This window comes from Suricata suricatta, chromosome 15 (assembly GCF_006229205.1).
Source record: "Suricata suricatta isolate VVHF042 chromosome 15, meerkat_22Aug2017_6uvM2_HiC, whole genome shotgun sequence".
In the NCBI taxonomy this organism is placed as follows: Eukaryota; Metazoa; Chordata; class Mammalia; order Carnivora; family Herpestidae; genus Suricata; species Suricata suricatta.
The window spans coordinates 69281937-69304329 of record NC_043714.1 but is presented as its reverse complement, the minus strand read 5'-3'; the positions used below and the strand labels follow the sequence as shown (position 1 = coordinate 69304329).

The following is a 22393-nucleotide window of genomic DNA, read 5'->3' as shown; positions in this document are numbered from 1 at the left end:
TCAGCCTCTAGGCATGAGGTACCTGCACCAGCTGACCTCGCTTACTCAGCCTCCAGTCCCTCCACTAGTCAAGCCAACACGGTGTGACCCAAGGCCTCTTCTGTAAATTGCATCATGAGCTTGGACTAAATGGTGTGGCCCAAAGCCCCAGGTGTACAGACACTCTTGTCAGGCAAGGGTTCGCAGCTCCCAGGAGCTGTTCGAGGGCTGGACTCCTCTTTGGAAGACACAGGGTTCAATTTCCATAGTCCCGCTGAGTCAGCCCTTCCCCACACACCCACGGGCTAAGGTGTCCCTTTATCCATTCATGTCCCTTTTAACTTTTCCCAAGGCTGCAGTAGCTAACACCCCTGTGAAGACCAAGTCCCCATGCAGAGCATTACAGAGCTAACTTGCTCTTTCCAATGGCCCCACGTGGACCCCGTCAATCCTCACTGCTGGGCCTGGAGCTCTTGCTCCAGTCTCTCACGTTAGCACACTGCCCGGGCGTTGGTGTCCCACCCTCTGTGACCATGCTCGTCCTTTGGTGAGAAAAGTCACTCCATTCACAGCCCACGAAGAAACATTTTCCCTGCATCAGTAGACACTTGAGTGTCATTGCTCTGACTACCTGTGAACACCAACACTCTTAGAAAGGTACAACTTGAACTTTGGGGAAAGAAGCAGCTGGACACTTCCCTCCTCTGATCACACACAGAAAGATTTATTTTTAACCTCTAGAACACTTGAGAGACCCTCAAAGTTATGCAAATGTCAAACTCATGAGCTATACCTGCCATCACGACTCTGGGGGCCTGCAAAGGGCCCTCTCGTTTGCAAAGCTGAGGAGGACACAGTAAATCTGCTAAGGTGAAGGGACCAGACCTGGGTAGGAACCAAAAAAATGCGCAAGGTTCATCAGGTGTGAGTTAATCTGACCAGACCTCCTCGAATGGATAAAGTTGATATTCTTAATCAAGGATCTTCGGCAGGAAAGGCTCCCAGAGATTCCCCCAAAGAGTAATTTACCATCGAGGAAGGTGGGATTCATGACTTGGTCCCAACACCCTGACTCTTTTTTTGTGGGGGAAGCCGGGGTGTGCCTAACCATCCTACATCTTGGGGATTGTGACTCAGCATGACTAACATTTAAAGTTTATTTATTTTGAGAAAGAGGGAGAACACGCAAGCAGGGGTGAGGCAGAGAAAGAGGGAGAGAGAGAGAGAATCCCAAGCAGGCTCCAAACTAACAGAAGAGCTCAAACTCATGAACCATGAGATCATGACCTGAGCCAAAGTCAAGAATCTGACACTCACCTGACTGAGCCACCCAGGCGCCCCATGAGCATGACTTAGAAAAGCCCACATGTGGAGCACCTCTACGGCCCATGCAGGGATCTGAACTTGCAGCAAAGACAAAGGTTTAGAGGACCACACAGGACAAATTTTCTAGGGTCACACCCTCTGCCACAACAGTGGAGATGACAGGAGCAAAGCAGGACCCAAGAGCAAACTGACCAGAGCCAAGAGTTCATGGCCTTCTTGAGGCTAAGGGGAAGTTTGACCTCCCCCATCTGAGCTGAAAAGTCCTGATTTGGGGGATGCTTAGGGCAATGAGGAGGCCAGGGGGGAGAGGGGTGCTGCCGCACTAGTGTTCTTAATAATTTGTGCATATGTGGCACCTGTGGCTCACCGATTAAATAAAAAAGAAGGCGGGACCCTTACTGTCCGCCGGCTGATAAGGAGTTCCAGGTGTAACATCAGGAATACCACTAAACAGGATTCTTTCTGGACACAAAGGCACAGGTGCATTTGTCTGTTTCATTCACGGCCAAGCAAACTCGTATTCATGAATACAAGCTCAACAGGCAGGAGACAGGGAAGGGGCAAAGGGAAGGGGAGGTAAGAGGAGGGAAGGGGAAGGGAGGAACTCCGGCACTGAGCCCCGCAGCCTGTTGACTTCAGAGTTTAGAGACGAGGCATCTTCCGTGCTGGTGGGAAAAGACTGGGGTGACTTCGTCCATCGTCAGGGCTCCCGAGACACTGAACAGTAACCAATGACCTAGAAACAAATCTTCATGGCCCAAGAGCAACTAATTATCTGCAGAAGCCCTCCAGTGGGTGCTGCCAAGGCGCTGCTCCCCCAGATTTAATCGTTGGACGAGCCCCTTGTGCCCCAGCAGGCAAGGCAGTGCCAGGTGAGCAGTCGGAGGGCTCTCACTGGGCTAACCTGCCCACCAAGAATGATCGCATCACCATGAGCTTGAACAGATGTCCCCGCTGCGACACGGGCTGTCCGGCCTGGGAAGCAGAGTGCCTGCTGTCGTGGCCATCCTGAGTGTAGGATTAGCCAGGGTCAGCTTCCATGGTGCTGTTGTGAAAACAACAGGGACAAAAATCCCATAAAAACATGAGCGGCCATAACAGCGCTCGACAAAGGCTCGTTCTCCTTCTTAAGGGGGGCTATCCCCTCGAAATGCATGGGAGAGCCACATCCGAGCAGCGACAGGTCACTGTGCCACAGGGGAGGCAGGGCTGGTACCCAATCCCAGTATGTCTGATTAGAAAGTCCCATCTCACCCCACTGCACAGCTGGGGCAGGAAACCCCTTAAGGAAGGAGGCCTCACATTCCCAGGCCTTGAGGCCAGGAACATATAAGAAGAATGCCCTCCCCCGCAGATGCTCTTGCTGGAGAATTATCTAGACCAGACAAAGCCAGCCCTTCTTTTGCTGTAGAGCCCATGTGACTTTCGTCAGCCTGTCATCCCCCAGAGTCCCCCTGATGACCCCGAGACACAATCCCTGGGCCTCCAGACGTTGCAGGTGAGGTGGGGGGTGGGAAACAGGGGAGCCATTGTTCTGTTGATTAAAGCCTGGGTCTCCTCTGGGGCTCGAGATGACCTCTTAATATGTGGCCTCACCTGCTTCACGGCACAGTTATGATGTCCCCCTCCCCCTCAGAGGCCTCCCACCTGCCAACCTGCAGGAAAAGCTGTCCTCTCCCCATGAGGAGCAAGGAGCGGGGAGGAGGGACCACGTGACTAAGGGTCTTCCCTTGGGGTATAAAGGACTCAGTCACCGTCTTGTTCAAAGTGGAGCATCGTACATCCAACTGCTCCTAAGTGGGACCTTCAAGGTACGCACCCCCTTTCTTCTGAGGGGTAAGGGGCTGACCAGGGTGGGAAGGAGGGAAGGAGAGAGAAGGGGAAGGGGGCTGGAGGGGGGGAGGGAGAAATGGATGGCAGAAGAGAGGGAGGGAAGGGAGAGCTCTCAAGGACTGCCCAAGACCTAGCTGCTACTCCAGGACGTAGCTAGGCAGCCGTCACTCGGAGCCCTTGTAAGTGCAGAGAGGCAATGCTAAAGGGGCAGTGCCTGCTGAATGCCCCTGGGGAAACCGCGGCACCCCAGTGAGGGTCATGCAAACCTGTGTGCACCCATCTGGTGTAGAAAGGTAACAATCACTAATTACGGGCCAGCCTTGCTGAGTCCTTGGTCCACCCCAGGCAGGGTGCTCTGTCTAACCCTCAGGATGCCCGGATGAAGAACCACCTTATGAGCATTTGAGTATCCAGGAAATGCATTCCAAGCAGCTTCCAGGCCTGGCTCAGGGCACTCAGTATGTAATGTGCCAAGCCTACTTCAGGCCTGGCCAGTTAGAAAGATCTTGCTCTTGGACATTTCCCACAGTGCCTTGGAATCGGTCATCCAGAGACAACTTGGTGAGCCAGGACCCGAGGCAAGGCCGAGGGAGCCCTCATTTCCCCAAGGAAAGCCAGCGGTTATGATCAGCTCTGGAGGCATCCTTGGGTAAATGAGGAAGAGGAGGCCCTTCCTGGGGAGGACACAGCTCCACATCCAAGGGACCTGGCTTGGCCAGCAGAAGCCTGCAGATTTCAGAAGCGGCCCTGCATCATCCCCTCTGCAGACTGAAAGTGCACACCCCGCATTCGGGTCCCCCTCCCAGTGGCTCAGAGCTGAGCATGTGCCGTCGCCTCTGGCTGGCACCCAGGTTTCCCTTGCCTGGCTCTCAGCTCACGATTGTCAACTGCAGGGTCACACCATACCCCAGCCAGGGGCCTCCCAAGCAGGTGTTACCAAAATTCACAACAGAGGTGCCGTGAATGACTGTGGGGCTGCTTGTTTGGGGTCCCAGGACCAGGATGGCAGTGTCGGGTGGGTAACACACGTGGAGCAAAGGCATCGGACTGGCAGGCGTCAGTCTGAATATTGTAACTGGTGCTGGTGCCTCTTGGCAAAGGTAACTGTGGCCTCACTGGACCTCTCTGAGCCTCAGGTCCCTGCATGGCAAGTGAGGCGAGGGGCGCCTGGGTGGCTCAGTTGGTTGACTGTCTGGTGTCGGCTCAGGTCATGATCTCATGGTTCATGGGTTTGAGCCCTGCATCGGGCTCTGTGCTGACAGCCCAGAGCCCACTCTGGATCCTCTGTCCCCCTCTCTCCCTCTGCCCCTCCTGTGCTCACTCTGTCTCTCTCAAAAATAAGTAAAATGTTAAAAAAAAAAAAGTGAGGCATGTGCTAGTCCAAGTCCTCAGATGCCCGTCTGAGGCGTGAGCAGTGGGGCGCCTGATGCAAAGAATGACCCGGTTACGGAAGGTTGTGTTTAAAGGAATGAGGTTGGCAGGGCACCCAGCTGGCTCAGTCAGAGCCTATGACTCTGGATCTCAAGGTCATGAGTTCAAGCCCCCCATTGGGCATGGAGCCTACTTAAAAAAATAGATAAATAAATACAAGAATAAGCTCCTAAAATTTATAACTTACTTTGCTTCTAATTGTGGTAAAATACACACAACCTAAAATGTATGATTTTAACTATTTTTAATTTTTTTAATGTTTTTTATTTATTTTTGAGAGATAGAGAGAGATAGCATGAGCAGGGGAAGGTCAGAGAGAGAGAGGGAGACACAGAATCCAAAGCAGGCTCCAGGCTCTGAGCTCGCTGTCAGCACAGAGCCCGATGCAGAGCTCGAAACCATGAACCGTGAGATCATGACCTGAGCTGAAGCCGGAAGCCAGACACTTAACCGACTGAGCCACCCAAGCACCCCCCATTTTAACTATTTCTAAGCGTGGAGCTCAGGAGCATTAGGAACATTCACACTGCCGCATGGCCATCACCGCCACCCGTCTCCAGAACTTTCTCATCTTCCCCAGCTGACACGCTGTGCCCAGTAAACAATGACTCCCTATCTTCCATCCCTGCTTTAAAAACATACATCAGGGCCGAGTCAAGATTTGGTCTGGAATCAGGTGACTTTTGTTCCTTTCCGTCCTAATAAATACACACTTGAAAACACAACAGAGGTGTTTGTAATCCCAACAAGCCTCAGCCTGTCTTCTCTGAGCATCAGGACAACCCGGGGCAATGGCCTCCTGGAAGTGACCGTCACAGGAACAAAGGAGCAGCGACTGCATAAAACTGACCACTGGCCTTCATTTCACCAGATTGTGGGGTGGAGGGGGGGTTCCCGCTCACACAGGGCAGAGGGGCCTCTTTATTGTAAGAGCCACTGGTTACTGGGCCGTCCCTGTGGGCCAGACACAGCGGATGTCATTACTAATGCTTCAAGCCGCCTCTCCATCAGGCGCTGTTGTCAGTGCCCCGCGTGGATGCACTCACTCAGCCCTCACAGCAGCCTCACTGTTACTGCGATGGGCTCGGGAGCTGCCGAGGGGGACACGGTGACCATAAGGTGCCAGTCCCAGGGGCTCAGTGATCTCACCTGTAAAATGAGTTTGGACGAGATGACTCCCATGCCTTCTCCAAGCTCAGCCCGTGGCAGGTTCTCGCCCAGAGAGTCGTGACACCAAGGCTTTTTATTTTTTCCAGGAAACACTTTACTTGTGCTGGCACAGCTCAGTTGGGTCTGTACCCAAAGAGCTGGGCCCAGGCGCCACGTGGTGTAGTTTCTTACGTATGTTCTACGTCTTTGTCTCCCATGCATACTAACGCACAAACACGCAGTCTGATGAGGTAGTCGGTCTCACGTTACAAGGTTGTGAAGGATGTCGTCGCATATACATATCGCCAGGTGGCCTCGAGGGGTTTCTTTTCTTTCCTTGGGGAGGGGACCCTACTGCAAGACCTCCTAGTCTTCTCTCCTTGTGGTGACAATGATAGCAAATGTACCGGCTGGTGGCATCAGCCTCAGTCTTGAGAGTCTGACTTCAGTGGGTATGACCTTCTAGAATGCCTTCTGCCGTTCACCCACGGACGTTCCAGGGCAGCCACTTCCCATCTGGAGATATCCCAGGCCTCACCCTGAGGGTTCAGTCTGGTTTCTTGGCCTTGACTAGGAGCCATTTGGATCCAAATCCCCGCAGGATGATCAGAAAGCCGGTCTAACCTATAACGTTAATCTGCTGTAGGAATTTGTGTGGCTACAAAAGGTTTAAGCAGAGCATTCTGTCCATCAGATCATAGCCAGAGTCTTTGAAGGTGATTGAGCTGAGAGGGAATCTTCAAGAATTCACATTCTGCCCTCTGTACTAATTCAACAAACATTTATTCAGTAGCCATTAGAGGCTATGCCAGGCCAAGGGGAAGGTCCACAGAGTTAGGATCATATGACCTACAAATGTTCTCTCCTTTGGGACACTTTCCACATTACAAATCCCTGCCCACAAGGCAGAGGGGCCCACTATGGCCCTGGGTCCATTTGCAGGGTCACCAGGACATGGGCCAGCCTTTGTCCCTAGAACAAACTGTAGAAAGTGCTCCTTCCTCCAGGTTGATGCAGCCCTGCAGGGGACAAACTTGGGAGGTGAGCACCGGCTGCACATCAGCCCCTGTGTGCCCCTCAGTGCAACGCCTTTGCACAGCGCACAACACGGACAACCCTATCCAGCAGCCACGTGGGTGCCCCTGGGGCAGCACAATCACACTGAGTTATCGTCCATACACTGTTCTGGGCACAAGTCAGCCATCTGACATTCCTTAGGGAGTTACATTCCCAGGGAGCTAAAATTATTCTAAAATCCCTCTAGTCTTTAATGTCTTTCCTTCCCCATTAAATACATGATTGATCTGTTTGCACTAAGTGCCTACTGAAGGTGAGTATTTGCCAAGTTGCTAAGATCACAGGGCACTGTGACTGAAATGTGGTCAGTCCTTGGACCCTTCCCCCTGGCCATGACCCGCATGGCAGTCCCTGAAGCATTGTCTCTTGAACGCTAGGACAGCAACCAAATATTTGAATTGCTCAGAAACCATAGGAAAGGAAGGAAGAAGATGGAACCCCCTCCCCACCTCAACGCCGAGGAAAGCACTGTTTGTTAGCGGGCAGTGCCACCGTGTGGTTGCCAAATGTATTTCTATGTCGAGTGACAGTAGGAAGGTTCAAAGTCAGACTACTGAAGGTATACCGGGCTGCAGCCCAATGTATGGGTTCTTTACAGTTCGGTCTACAAAGTCCACTATAGCACTTGTCCATCTTCCCTTCCTCATAATTCTGTGAACAAACTCACAGATAAGGAGTGATTTTCCCTCACTTTGCATTCTGGGATCCTTGCGATGTGCCCACTGCATAATAAAAGACCATGGGGAGAATGAATAAATGAGACCAGATCTGGGGGCCCCAAGGAACCCTGGCAAAGTTTCCATTTTACAGATGGATGAACTGAGTCTCAGAGAAGGTGATTTTCTGAATGTCATGAGTCAACGCTGGTTAGTGGCGAAGCTGGGACAGAAACCCTTCTAGGGTTTTCTCTGGCTACCTCAATGCACTATGGGACAGAGAGCTCGTGGGTGTTCCTATTTCCCGGGATTTCTGAAATTGTACTCATCACATTCTGCCGCCTTCTCTCCCAGGCTATCCCATTGGATGCCTCAACCCCATCCTCTGGCCTTGAACTATGATTGTGCTTCTCCTGCTGAGTATGCTGGTGGCCCCTCACGGCGGTGAGTAATGGTGTCTTCCAACGAGTTTCTGGCTTGCTATATGATGAAGATGAGCACTGGGGGTGTTGTCAAATGTCATCTGGTTTGCTTATGACTACTTTTGTCCCCTTGCTTAGGAGGGATGGAAATCAAACAGTGAAGACAAGCTACAGGTTTAATTCAGCTGATGTTTTGAGGACCTTGCCCAGGGCATGGAGTGTGAGATGGGCCATGAGAGGGAGATCCAGGGAGAGCAAAAAGCAGTGTGGTCACTTAGTAATCATTCCTCCCCCTGCTGGGACATCTGCTCTTGCCTATGCTCACCGGCCGCCGTCCCAAGTTTCACTGGTCCCCTCGGAGTGTGTCAGTCTTCCCGACACGTGCCAGGGCGAACCTCTGAGTAGGTGTGTCTGCTGCAAAGGCAAACACCTCCACCTGCACTGGAACCTAAAGACATCCGAGCAAGCTCCTTGGCAGCCGAGCAGTCATTTCAAGTTCATGTGGAGCCATGGTGATGAACCTGAGACCTCTGACTCCCTCCTACTTTCTTTCTTGTCTGCACATTGGTGCAGCTGTTCAAACCCCTCCACTTACTTTTTTCTTTCCTTTTCCTTTCCTTCATCTTCTCCTTTTCCTCCAAGTTCGGATAAACTTGGGACCAACACGCTGAGCCTCCCTCTCTAAGGTTCCCCTCCAAACACAATAGTGAGGGTGTCAACATTACTGATAATTTATCTTGACCGTGACCCAAGCTCATGGACTCACAGAGATCTGCATGTTCCCCGGAACAATTGGTGAGCACCTGTTACTGGGTAGGGGACTCCAAATCTCTCCTTCAGGTCTGGGTGCTCCCCAACTTCGCCCCAAACCTTCCCTGCGGGACAGGGTGGATTGCCACTTCCAGAAGTTGATGGGCTTCTATTGATTACTTAGCTCCCTTCATGGATGACTTTTTTCATCATTCAGACCAGTTTGTCGTGATGTGGGTCCCCAGGACCAGCACAAGCCGGGGCTGGTGAGCCAGAGGCTCATCCTGTACCAGAACCCCAACTGTTTTGATCAAATTCTAACTATGGCCTTGATTTCCTTCATTTTTTATGATGAAACTATGAAATACCCTACAGCTTTGCAATCTCTTCCCTATCCTTTAAAATGAGATCAGACCAGGGCACCTGGGTGGCTCAGTCAGTGAAGTGTCCAACTCTTGATTTTGGCTTAGGTTCTCAGGGTTTGTGAGTTTGAGCCCTGTGTTGAGCTCTGCACTGACAGCGCAGAACCTGCTTGAGATTCTCTTTTCCTCTTTCTGCCCCTCCCCACTCTCTCTCAAAATAAATACACATTTAAAAGACAAACTAAAATGAGATTTCACCCTCCAAAATCCATTCTTCTAAATTGTCAAACTTACTTTCTTTTCTAACTTATCTTTTCCTCTTCCAAAACTATGGATTTCCCTTTGATCAAAATCACCCCTTCAACACCCCCAGACACCTTTTACATATCTTTTTTAAATGTTTTATTTCTCTATAAAATTGAGGCCATTAAACATTTTCCTAGCTGTCCTTTTGCTCTGTTCCTCTTTCCCCTTACTTTACTGCTACATTGTGTAATAAAGATGGTAATGGCCTCCTGTGATTAAAATCGGGGACAAACAATTGTGCATTTGTCCTGGGAGATTTTATTCTCAGATACAGTCCAAAAACTAGTGAGGCTCCTGGGTGGCTCAGTCCATTAAGCACCCAGCTTTGACTCAGGTCATGATCTTGTGGCTCACGGGTTTGAGCCCCATGTCAGGCTCTATGCTGATGGCTCAGAGCCTGGAGCCTGCTTTGAATTCTGTGTCTCCCTCTCTCTCTGCTCCTCCTTCACTCACACTCTGTCTCTCACTCTCTCAAAACATTAAAAAAAATTTTTAAGTAAATAAATAAATAAATAAATAAATGAATATTAAAAAAATTTAGAGCCATAGTTGGGGCACTTGGGTGGCTCAGTCGGTTGAGCATCCAACTTTGGCTCCGGTTATGTTCACACGGTTCATTAGTTTGAGCTCTGCATCAGGCTCTGTGCTGACGGCTTGGAGCCTGGAGCTGCTGCAGATTCTGTGTCTCCCTCTCTCTCTCTGCCTTTCCCCCACTTTCCTGTCTCTCTCTCTCTCAAAAATAAACATTAAAATTTTTTTTTAATTAGAGCCATAGAAAGTTTAATCACAAACACACACATGCATGTGTGGATTTAATTGTCCCATACCTGCAGACCCAACTTTGCGGGGGTGAGTGTGTGAATACCAGGGAGATAATGCTGGCTCCCCGCCCCCCCGCCCCCCACCAACTAAGTCACCAGGTCTGAGTCCAGGCACTGTGTGGGGAATGGTCTGTTTTCTTTGTTTTGACTTTTAATTTTCTTAGGGTTATTTATTTTGAAAGAGAGAGAAAGAGCATGAGCAGGGGAGGGGCAGAGAGAGAGGGAGAGGGAGAGAATCCCAAGTCGAGCTCTGCACTATCAGTGCATTGTCAGTACAGAGCCCAGCTGAGGATCGAATGAATGAACCGTGAGATCGTGACCTGAGCCAAAACCAAGAGTCAGGTGCTTAATCGAGGGAGCCACCCGGGCGCCTGGGTCTGTACTTGAGGCCTCTGCCCACGTGCCTCGTTTCAAAGAGGTGGGAGTGGGGTCTTAGACTGGGTCCTCTGGGACTGGAGATGTCATTAGAGGAAATTCCCTGGGGGAAAGCAGGACAGGAAGGCGGGGGGGGGGGCGGGGGGCAGATGCGGTGCCCGTGAGCCAGGCCAGGAGAGGTGGGTGTGTCTGTGACCACAGCCGGGTCTCAGGAAGGTCTGGCAAGGTCACTGGGGAGGGGTCCATCTGCAATGTCCCAGGTTGCCCAGGAAGCTGGGCCCCTGCAGAACACCCACTGAGTCGTGGCCGGGAGCAGCCGTGGGGGACGTGGACTCTGTGAGAACCCCCCTCGGGCTCCCGAGCACCTGCAGAGTCAGAGCTCTGCCAGGCACCTTCTGGAAGCCATGCCCCCAGTGCTGTCTGACTCCGCTTTCAGGGAAGGGCTCTGGGGCGCATGTACAGTCGGGGGGGGTGGTCTCTGTGCACTCCCAGCATGCTCTCCAGGGTGTTTCTTCCCCCCTGTAGCAAGAGTTCGAGCGGCGTCTGCAGTGCGCCCGGGACAAGGTCGCCCTCTCTCTTCGTCTCTTTGTGGAGAGCTGGCTCATGACTTCCAAGTGCAGGGGGTGGCCGGTGGGATGGTGGTCCAGTCTGTGAGGGGATGGAGATGCTCTGGAACCTTCTATGTCAGGGAGCTCTGTGCTGGCCCACATCACACAGCAGAATTGGCACCCAGTCCCCAGATCCTGTGAAAAAAGCGTCTGGGCAAGGGTGCGTTCATGCATTCTGGGTACATCTTCCAGGGCAGAATGCGTCATTGTATGAAATACCCATCAGTCCTCATCCTCCCACTCTCCAGAGGGGCCATCTCCTAATTTTGCTTAAAGGTTACCAGGCTAGGATTCTGTAATTCCAGGGGGCCATCGCTCTTTGGCTGAGAAGTTGGCCGTTTGATGGTGCAGTTCAACCACCGGATGCTCCTTCGTTCATACAGAGATACCTACTGAACCGTGCTCACATTTGTCTTACCCCCAGTGAGCTGCTTGGTGGAGGAAACAGCCGCGGAAATAGATCATTGCAACACAGGGAAGGGCAGTGAGAGAAGTGTGTCCCAGCATTACAGGAGCCAGGGAAGGTGTCCCTAGCCCAGCCCTGTCTGGGGGTCCGATGAGCCTTCTGGAACTCAGATGGAGTGTGAAAATGTAAGAGTCAGTAACACAGAAGGGAGCTGGCACCCCGAGGCTCAGGGCACCACACGGGCAGAGCCAGGACAGCAAGAAGTAGTTCTGGAAAATGGGAAGTGTCCTGAAAGCGTTAGGTTCAAAGGGAGAGACGGTCGGGCAGAGCCAGGAAGGAGCAGACCCCAGGAAGTCTTACGTGTCTGGGCGGAAGAGGCTAGACCTCCCCTCCATGGGTCTTGACTTCATTGTCCATAAAGCGGCAACAGCAAGGGGTGCCCCATAGCACTGGGCAGACACTGGAGGGGATGCCTACAAAACGGAGCCTCGAACAGTACGAATGTCGGTTCCCTTTTCTTAGAGCAGTGCTCTCGCTGAGCCAGAATCCATTATATTCTGGTGAATTCTGTCCCCCCCATCATCTTGGACCCCCTGTCTCCTCCACTGTCATCCCTCTGGATTTGGTGAGAATGAATTCAGTCCTCCGGGATCAACACTTTAACATCCAGGGCAACTTCTGTAGTTGAGAATGAAATGTGAGGGTGTCAACACCTTGGGAGTACTCAGAGCAGGGCCGGGGGGCACGCTCACTTGTGAGCACTTCTCTGCGAGCAGACCACCTCCACCGGCCAGAAACCCGAGCAAGCACCAGCAAGCAAACGATCAAGGACCCGGCAATACTAAGCTATCACCGCATAAGCGGGCAGCAGATATTCTTAGCTCTTGGCTGGTGTGCTAATTAAATCGTTTCTGAGGCAATTAAGCCAGATGCGGAATGTGCCAGAACAATTATGTGGGCTCTGCGGTAGGATTCACCTGGAGCCAAAGAAGTCCTGAGTCTCCCCGGGTCTGGACGTCTGTCTGCAGGACACTTCCCCGGACAGCTCGTGGCTCTGGGGCTGGAGGGAACACCCCTCCGTGGGAACATCCATTCGTGTTTAATAGAAATCCGGAGGACTGGAGAGGCCACAGCCACAGAGCACATCCCACCAGGAGGGAGGCTGGCACCAGGGCAGGTTCATCGTGCTGCAGGGTTGGGGCGCGGTGCAAGGGAGCGAGGCTGCATCCCCTCCAACCCATCCCTGCAGGGTCTGGCAGCAGAGGGCCCGGGGCTCCGGGGACCCAGTGCAAGCCCACAGGGTTTGTAGATGGGAAGGCTGCTCTCCCACAGGCACCTGCTAATGACATCCAGGTCCCTGGAATAAGTCCACGGTAGTGATGATGAGGTTGATGGGGAAGGTAAGGTCCAAGTAATGCAAACCATTTGTTACTGTGCAGGGAAGAGGGGGCAGGGAGTGGAAGGAGTTGTTCATAATAGGAATAGTCATCATAATAGTGATGAACGGCCGGCATTACTTTGGAGCATCCACAATACACCTGCCAGTGGCCCTTTTACCAGTCTTCACGATGCTTCTCCAACCCACGCTGTCAGAGCTTGCAGATCCAAGTTCATCTAGTATCACGCTATTGTTCCAACCCCTCCAGATTCTCTGTAGACCCCCTGCTTCATAATGAGTATTTGAGACCCCTGGGGAGACAGCGGAGGCTGGGAAAAGGCCAAGTCCAACTTGCTTCCTGCCTGAATAGTTCACGGAATTCAAAAGTTGCATCCCTCCACCGTGTCTCCACTGTGGGTAAATGCAGGGTCTGGGACTGAGTCTCAGGGTGCATAGCCCCCTGACAGTCATTGGTCATTTTGCTTGCAGATAGTGGGGGAAAGCCCTGTCCTTGAGTAGAAGCTCCCTGGGGGCGAGGTCCTTTCCTTGCTTGTTCTTATTTCCTTTTTCATCTCAAGGTACTCCAAACAACCATGCAATCTAAATTAAAATGGTTTGCTTTACATGCAACAAGAGCTTCAAGATGAGTCCCCAAACCTCTCTGTCCTCTGCTAGAAGGCCATTATTGTTTTTTTTTTCTTTTCTTTTCTTTTTTATTTCAGGAGCAGATTTAGTGATTCATCACTTACATGTAACACCCAGTGCTCACCCCATCACTCCCTTAACCCAACGCCTTACCCAACACACCGCCAGCAACCCTCAGTTTACCCTCTGTATTTAAGAGTCTCTTTTAGTTTGCCTCCTCTCTCTTTTTATCTTATTTTTCCTTCCTTTCCCCAATATTCATCTGCTTTGTTTCTTAAATTCCACATATGAGTGACATCATATGATATTTATTTTTCTCTGACTTATTTTGCTCTCTAGTTTCATCCACATGGTTGCAAATGGCAAGATTTTGTTCTTCATCATCGCTGAGTAGAATTCCATTATACACACACACACACACACACACACACACACACACACACACACACACTGTATCTTCTTTATCCATTCATCAGTTGATAGACATTTGGGCTCTTTCTATAATTTGGCTATTGTCAATAGTGCTGCTATAAACATTGGGGTACATGTGTCCCTTCGAATCAGCATTTTTGTATCCTCTGGATGAATAACTAGTATAGTGCAATTATTGGGTCGTGGGACAGTTCTATTTTTCATTTTGTTGAGAAACCTCCATACTGTTTTCCTGACCTGCTGCACCAGTTTGCCAGAAGGTTGCACCAATAATGCAAAAAGGTTCCCCTTGCTCCACATCCTCACCAACATCTGTTGTTTCCTGAGTTGTTAATTTTAGCCTCTCTGACCGACGTGAGGAGGTCTCATTGTGGTTTTGATTTGTATTTCCCTGATGATGAGAGACGCTGAGCATCTTTTCATGTGTTTGTTGGCCATCTGGATATCCTCTTTGGAGAAGAATCTGGTCATGCCTTTTGCCCATAAGAAGGCCATTCTTAAGGCCAACTGACGTGAAACACCAGGACGACCTTATTTTCATCAATAGCTACCACAGTGACCCCGCACAGAGCAGGTTCTAGAAAAATATACATAGAATTGAATTTACCTGCATACTCGCATCCTCTCGCCTGCTGGCTGTCCCTCACAGCAAGTGGGCAGTCACAGTGCACCTGCTAATGCTCTTGTCCTCCTCGATTTTAGGGGGCCACCCTCTGGACACCCCACACCTTCCACGGGAGCTGCCTCCAGGGCTCTCAAAAACTATCAGTAAGGATTTTTGAACTTTACTTGGGAGACACAGCTGGGTAGAAAGTTGTCTGGGATACTGGCAGAGAAAATGGCCCTTTCTAAATATGCCACTACTACTGTGGCTCTTGTAGGCACAGTGATTCAAATGGGGCTCAAAACTCTCTCTCTCAACAGTCTCTCCTGATGTCTGAACCACCACAGCTCTCTCTTCATAGACAAAGTACTAAAACTCCCATCAAAAGATAAAGGTCAGCTGCAAGGAGCCTGTAGATGGAAGTAAATGGGCTGATCGTGGGCGTTACATGGTCACGATATCTTAGCTTCAGATTGAGCTCTGAGACTCCTTAAAGGCAGAGAAAAAGGGAAAGACAATGTATTCCAGTGCTTGACCTATACGAAAGGAGGGTCTGTAATTGGTTTTTTGGGAAGGGGAAGTTTTCCTGGTGACAGAAGGTAAGGGACAGAAGGTAAAAATTTCTTGGACAGGCTCTTAGTTGGGTACCACTGAAGGACATAATGCATAGTGAACCCACTGGTCACACTAGCCCCAGCTTCGGGGTTCATTTCCAGCCTTTCAGAGAGGTGAGCTGAGTCTGCCAAGTTATTTGTGCATGAGCCCATGCAAGCAAAGTGATTGGTCTCACCCACACCCAAATGACAACCTGGCCCTTCTCCAAATGCCATAACCCCCCTGGTAAGTGCAATGCCCAGCCCAGGGGGAACCTGTAGTCGGTGTTCAGACTCATGGCACAGTTGCCAGGAAACTCCGTGTGCCAGCAGGCCAGACAGTCACTTGTCTCCAGTGAGAGAAGCCTGGGCGATCTGCACATTGGTCCAGGAGTCCCGAGGTAGCAGCTTCGGTACAAAGAAGTGGGGCTCACGGGGGAGCACCCACAGGACCTTCCCTGGCCTAGAACCTTATTCTCTAGTAGAATTAGTATCTCTAGTAATGATGTCATAGGTATCATTTCTAGGGTGCACAGAAGAGACAAGCTCAGCTTCAAGAGTCATCACATAAAGGGGTCCCCACATGGTGACTCAGTCCCCACTAGATATTTATAGTTCATCCAGGGTCCCTGCCTGTCCAGACACACCTCCTCCCCCAGAGGCAAAGCTGCTTAGTAACATGCTTCCATTTCATCTTACCAGGTCTCCATGGTAACCCACATTAGGAGAAAGTTAGTCCAAGGTCAAATCCACCCTTAGAGAAAGACATAGGGTCTCACTCTGCCCAGGGGTGGGACAGGGCAAGGAGGCAGGCCAGTGGAAGGGCTCTCTGACTTGTTTTCTCTGCTTTCCACTTAGATCTCACTTCCTTCCATGGGGTGTTTAAAAATGTGGAAAGCGTGGCCGACATTTTTGGTAAGTTAAATGCCAAATTGCGTGGCCGACATTTTTGGTAAGTTAAATGCCAAATTGCTTCTACCCACCAGGTGTCAGGGCACAGGTGAGTGCATGTGGGAAACTGAAGGAAATGACTAGGGCCTCCAGCTCTGCTCTCTGTGCTCCCTTGCTCCCACTGCTCCCGCCAGCTCTGAGCCCAGTGATCCGGGTTCTGACAAGAGTAGTGTGTCTTCTATTGCAGGGTGAATCACCGGATTGTGAGGTGACTGCATAGCCCTGACTTCATTAGTCCTGACACCCAGGTGGGGTGGGGGTGGAGGGAAGAGAATGGTACCCCTGTCGCACAGGCTAGAAATAGAGCCTAAGGGTGGTATGTGATGTGCCCAGGTCACAGGAAGCTCCCCTCTGAGTCCAGAGCTTAGTTGATGGATTTTCTCTCCCCGACTATCAAATACGCATAAAGCCCAAGGATTTTAAAGAGTGTCAAGCACTCCTTTTATCAATTATGTATCTATCCTGTGACTCTCAATTGCCAGATACCATGATGGTGTCTCTGAAACATCGCTCTCTGAAAGTACCCCCAAAATAAGACCATCCTGTGATTGACAGGACAAGGAGCTCTGAACTGGCGTAGGGTTAGACCACGAGAGCAGAGGACTGGACCAGAAACGTGCATGTGGGTCAGCGCAGGTGCCCGCTAAGTTTTTGGGTGACAATGCATATTTATATAAACACACACACACACACACACACACACACACACACACACACACACACATGAACTTTAGAGTAGCTTTTTCCTTCAGTGTAGAAGTATTTCTCCGTTTTCTGACTAGGCAATGTGGAAAGAAACCATGGGAAAGGATGTTTGAACAGGCTTTGAGGATCTAGACCTCACAGCCCACTTGTGGACCTCCCCAAGCTCCCACGTATGACCCCGTGTGTTAGAATTGGGCCTGTGGGGTCCCACACCCCCTTTGGCACTTAAGGGTCCTGCAGTCAGAAAGGCAGAGAATGGGAAGGGTGGGCATGCTGCTCAAGGTCCAAAACCCGGGAATTGGTCTCTTGCCAATTTTACTTCCAAGAACATTCTTGTTTAGGGCAAGTCATTGGTTGCTGGTTGACACCTTGGGCATGTCTCTGACTTTGTTTCTTTACCTATGACACAGAGGTGACCGAGTGGCATCTGTCTTGCAGGATTAACGGGGGGTTTATGGGGTAATGGATGAAGCTAATGCGTTCTAAAGCGAGACTCACTATCACTCTTAACTATTGAGCTGTTAAAGCACATAGCACAGTTTCTGGCACGTAACAGGGGCCCCCCAGTCATTAATGTCTGTATCCCTTCTCTTCCTGCACTGGATTTCCCTTCTCTAGGGCCATAATTGTATCATTTGGGATCCACTCAGTCAACTCATGGTGACTTAAATAACAAAGGCATTTAATCATCTCACAGAAGCTGCCTGAAAGCACCACATCTCAGAGATAATCAGCAGGTGTCAGAGACCCATTCTCTCCCCACCACTACAGCTAAGCATATGGCTTTTCAATAGTAAGCTTGGAGCCTCATGGTGGTAACATGGTTGCTGCAGCCCCAGCAAACATATCCTTACCCATATTCAAGGAAGGAGAAAGGTGTAGATCAAAAGGATGTCTTCCTTACCTTTGTTCTTTATTCTGAAAGAAACAATTCCCTCACATCTAACAGACTTCCCTTTAAGTTGTTTTGGCCTGGGTCACGTGCTCAGCCCTTGGCCACTCACTGTAACAGAAGCTGGGGATATTAGCATGACCAGCCCAGAATGAACAAGAAATATATCCCCAGGGATTTGGGAAGGAGGCTTGCCTTCCCTGAGTGCCCTTCAGCTTTGTTGGCAAGGAAGGAGGGTTACATGACTTGGGGGCAACCGAGGGGTCCCCAAGTCCCCTTCATTGTCTGGAACAATCCTGAGCATACAGCAGGTGCTTAGTAGGATGCCAAGATGCAGGAAGTCCCTGGCACAGGGGCTCCTTCCTGGACTCTGGTTCCCAGTGCCTGGCCTGCTGTCCCCTCCCTGCAGACTGCCTGGGCTCCCACTTCACCTGGCTGCAGGCCGTCTTCACCAGCTTCCCTGCGCTCCTCCACTTTGTGAATGGGCTGAGGTGTGTGGCTGGTCTGTGCCCCCGGGACTTGGAGGACTACGGCTGTGCCTGCAGGTTTGAGATGGAAGGGTTGCCTGTGGACCAGTCTGACAGGTGAGCACACCCAGGGGCCCTCGGGGGCCTGCATGGTGCTTGGGAAAGCGTTCGGGAGGTGTCTCCGCTGCAGAATGACCGGTTTCCTCATCTTACAATTACAATGTAATTGGGGACCTTCTTGCATACTGGGAAGCGGTCACCATCCTGGATACATCTCCTACGCAAAGTGTCAGTGCAGTGACTCTCCGAGTTGGGGCCACCAACTCTGAGTTGGGGTATCAGAACCACCGGGAGATTTGCTACAAGGCAGATTTCCTAGGACCCACCCCAGACCGACCGACTCAGACTACGTTTAGCTGGAACCCGGGTGTCCGGAGTTTAAACAAGTTCCCCAGATGACTCTTAAGCATGAGAGAATGCTGCCTTATTCAGAACAGCCCTGGCCACCAGGGTCACGTAACTATGGAAGTTTTCATTTAATTTTCCACAAACCTGCTCCGATAACACACGGACACTCTGCTTAGTACAACAGAATCCTAGGGGCGGCTGGCGGACTCAGTCGGTTAAGCGTCTGACTCTTGATTTTGGCTCAGGTCTTGATCTCACAGTTGGTGGGATCGAGCCCCACGTCAGGCTTTCCACTTCCAGCAGGGAGGCTGCTTGGGATTCTCTCTCTCCGTGTCTCTGCCCTTCCCTGCTCTAGCTCTCTCTTTCTTAAAATATATAAATAAACATTTAACACATGTATAGACAGAATCCTGTCCCTGCTTCAAAGATGTAAATAGCTACTGGGGGATAAAGGGAAGATACAAGAGGCTGATAAAAATGTGTGCCCTCCCAATGCACAAGGGGAGGGGAAGTTAAAACAGTCATCCATGGCCACACATCAGACTAGGAAGAAAATTTAAAATCTTAGATGACTCAAGTGTTGGTAAGGGTAGCGGCAGCGGGAAGGGCAGTGGAAAAATTCGGCGGAATCTGTGTGCGAGGCCGCTTACCTGTGGCCCGGGATTCCAGCCCTCAGCTCCTCGTGGACGTGCGGCCCACAGGCGAGTCCTTCAGTGCTTGTGCACCAGTGTGTTCATCTCTAAAATGCAGGAGATGAAAGTACGTACCCCACGGGGTTGTCATTCAGGATGAAACCACCGAGTACACGGCAAAGGGACTGGGGTTCTGCCCGGCTTATTCCGTTTACTTACTGAGAGTATGAATGGGAGCAACAGGAACATGAGAGGGAGGGCTGGAGTAGCAGTGGTGAGAGGGGGAGTGAGGGGTAGTAGCCGTCAGAGTAGGGCCATAGAAGTAGTAGTAACAACAGCAGCAGGAGCAGTTGTCACAGTAGCTGTAGGAGTAACAGTGATGGTGGTGCTAGTGGGGGTCATAGTGATGGCAGCCACAGTGCGAGTCTCAGGGGTAGAAGTACTGATGGAGCTGTACTCGTAGTGGTAGTAACAGTATTGATAGAGCCATACTCATGGTGGTAGTAACAGTACTGATAGAGCCATACTCGTGGTGGTAGTAACAGTACCGATAGAGCCGTACTCATGGTGGTAGTAACAGTACTGATAGAGCCATACTAGTGGTAGTAGTAAGAATATTGATAGAGCCGTACTAGTGGTAGCATTAATAGTACTGATAGAACCATACTAGCAGTGGTAGTAACAGTACTAATAGACCTGTACTCGTGGTGGTAGTAACAGTACTGATAGAGCCGTACTTGTGATGATAGTAACAGTACTGATAGACCTGTACTCATGGTAGTAGTAACAGTACTGATAGAGCCGTACTTGTGGCGGTAGTAACAGTACTGATAGAGCCATACTTGTGATGATAGTAACAGTACTGATAGAGCCGTACTCATGGTGGTAGTAACAGTACTGATAGAGCCGTACTCATGGTAGTAGTAACAGTACTGATAGAGCCATACTAGTGGTAGTAGTGACAGTACCGATAGAGGCGCACTAGTGGTAGTAGTGACAGTACCGATAGAGGCGCACTAGTGGTAGTAGTAAGAATATTGATAGAGCCGTACTAGTGGTAGCATTAACAGTACTGATAGAGCCATACTAGCAGTGGTAGTAACAGTACTAATAGACCTGTACTCGTGGTGATAGTAACAGTACTGATAGAGCCGTACTTGTGATGATAGTAACAGTACTGATAGACCTGTACTCGTGGTGGTAGTAACAGTAATGACAGCCAGACTGGCAGCAGCCGCAGCCGTAGTATGAAAGTAGGAAACTGAACCCCTTTGACTGCCTTGCCCCCCAGGCACCAGCACAAGCTCTGAGCTCCCCATACCTGTGCCTCCCGTCCTGCACCTGCCCGTGGGACAGCGGGTGCACACAGTCTGTCTCCCGCTGCACTCAACACACTCTGAACAGGGGTCTGCACCATGTCATTTCCTTGCCCCCCCCAGCATGGATCACAGCACTGGGCGCATAGTAGGCACTCAGCAAATTAACTCCAATTGCTTTTCAGAGATTAAAATTAAGTAATTACATAAAAAGCAGTATATCCTTGATGGGTCAGGAATAACAGCTTTGGAATTAAGCAGTAGATCTCTCTCATTTCCACATCTCCAAGAGAGGATGTAAGTTGCCCTGGATCAGAAGGGCATTTTCCCAGCTTTGGCACCAGAAGCAAACTGACTCCCGGAACCAGCTCACTGACCTCCAGAAAGGAAGAGGCTGATCCTTAGTGCAGCATAATCCCCGGACCATTTCTGGGAATATACTTTCAGATTCTCCCTGACCGCATCCTCTAATTATTATAATATCTTGTCAGCTAGACGTCAAAGAAATGAAGCAGTAATTCACCACTGTCTGAATGATGCCTGCACTGCTGGCCCAAACTGGTGGAATGAGGGGCCACACCCAATATAGGGCTTGAACTCATAAACCATGAGATTGTGAGCTGAGCCAAAAAGCCAGAGCCAGATCCTTAATCGACTGAGCTACCCAGGTGCCCCTATATAGATGTTTTCTTGAATCCTCCAAATTCTTGGGTTAGGTAGTTTGAGAAATTTAGTAGCTTGCCCAAGGCTATGAGCTGCCTGTATATTTTTTCTTCCTTACATTGGTCTCCACTGACCTCCTGTGTGCATTGAAAAAGCCTCCTGACTCCCATTTTACTGTCAGCCTCACTCTGTGATTGACTTTGACCTTGGCAAGTTACTGAGCCCTACGCATCTCAGCCCCCATGTATATAAATGCCTGTAATGATAATAGCCCCTGCTGCACAGGTAATATAAGTCAAGTGTGTGTGCGTGTGTGTGCGCACGCACATGTATGCACGTGTGTGCATGAGAGCGCTATTGGAAACATCACTGCCAGGAAACATCCAGAGACACAACAGTCGCAACTCCCTTCTCTTAACCTTCCACCTTGTTCTCACCTTGACCTTCCCCCCACCACCACAGCTGCTGCTTCCAGCATCGCAGGTGCTACGAGGAAGCCGCAGAAATGGACTGCCTCCAGGACCCTGCCAAGCTCCGCACGGATGTCGACTGCGTCAGCAAGAGGATCACGTGTGGTGAGCATGCCCAGGTGTCTCAGGGGCCGGGCTGAGAAACAACAGCTCAGGAATCCCAGGCCGAGCCCAGACCAAGGGCTCCCAGGGGACCCCTCATCATCACTGCCATTGACGACATCATCGCCTTGACTCAGAGCCCCACAAGGGCTGGAATGATGCAACTGTACCTTGCATGGAGTAGAGGCACAATGAATGCTTCTTGAGATGAGAGAATCGTGGACCAGCAGGTTCTGTGATTTATGAGTTTATATGGTAGCAGTCCTGGGAGCTGGGGAAAGCAGATGGTTTGCAACTTACACATTGTGTGATGTTGGAGCCAGTCACGAAAAAACTCAGAACCTCTATTAGGGGAGGAGAAAACCTGCTTCAGAGATTTGTTACAAACGTTGAGTTTAGCAATGCTTTGGTGTAAAACGACGTTACATTTGTTAAATGTGAACAGATAACACGGTGACTGGCCTATGTTGAGAAGTCAGCGATGCAAGTGTAAGAGAGCCAGTGATGGGCGAGTGAGGTTTGTGGCTGCAGCTGAGTCGGTTCAAATCTCAGCACTCCCCTGGACGTCTCTGGATGATCCTGGCAGAAGAATTAGAATAGGCAAAGGCATAGACGGAAGAGGAGTGTGGCAGTA

At 50.6% G+C, this 22393-nt stretch overlaps 1 protein-coding gene across 1 annotated transcript in view; it reads left to right on the top strand.

The window, feature by feature from the left end:
• Window positions 1–22393, top strand: part of OC90 (otoconin 90) — a 38946-nt gene that overhangs the window by 431 nt on the left and 16122 nt on the right. The window contains exons 2-6 of the mRNA XM_029923571.1: window positions 7806–7895; window positions 14659–14724; window positions 16012–16068; window positions 18111–18285; window positions 21650–21762. Coding sequence (XP_029779431.1) covers window positions 7850–7895; window positions 14659–14724; window positions 16012–16068; window positions 18111–18285; window positions 21650–21762 — 457 coding nt within the window. The 5' untranslated portion in view covers window positions 7806–7849. The remainder of the gene's footprint in view (window positions 1–7805; window positions 7896–14658; window positions 14725–16011; window positions 16069–18110; window positions 18286–21649; window positions 21763–22393) is intronic.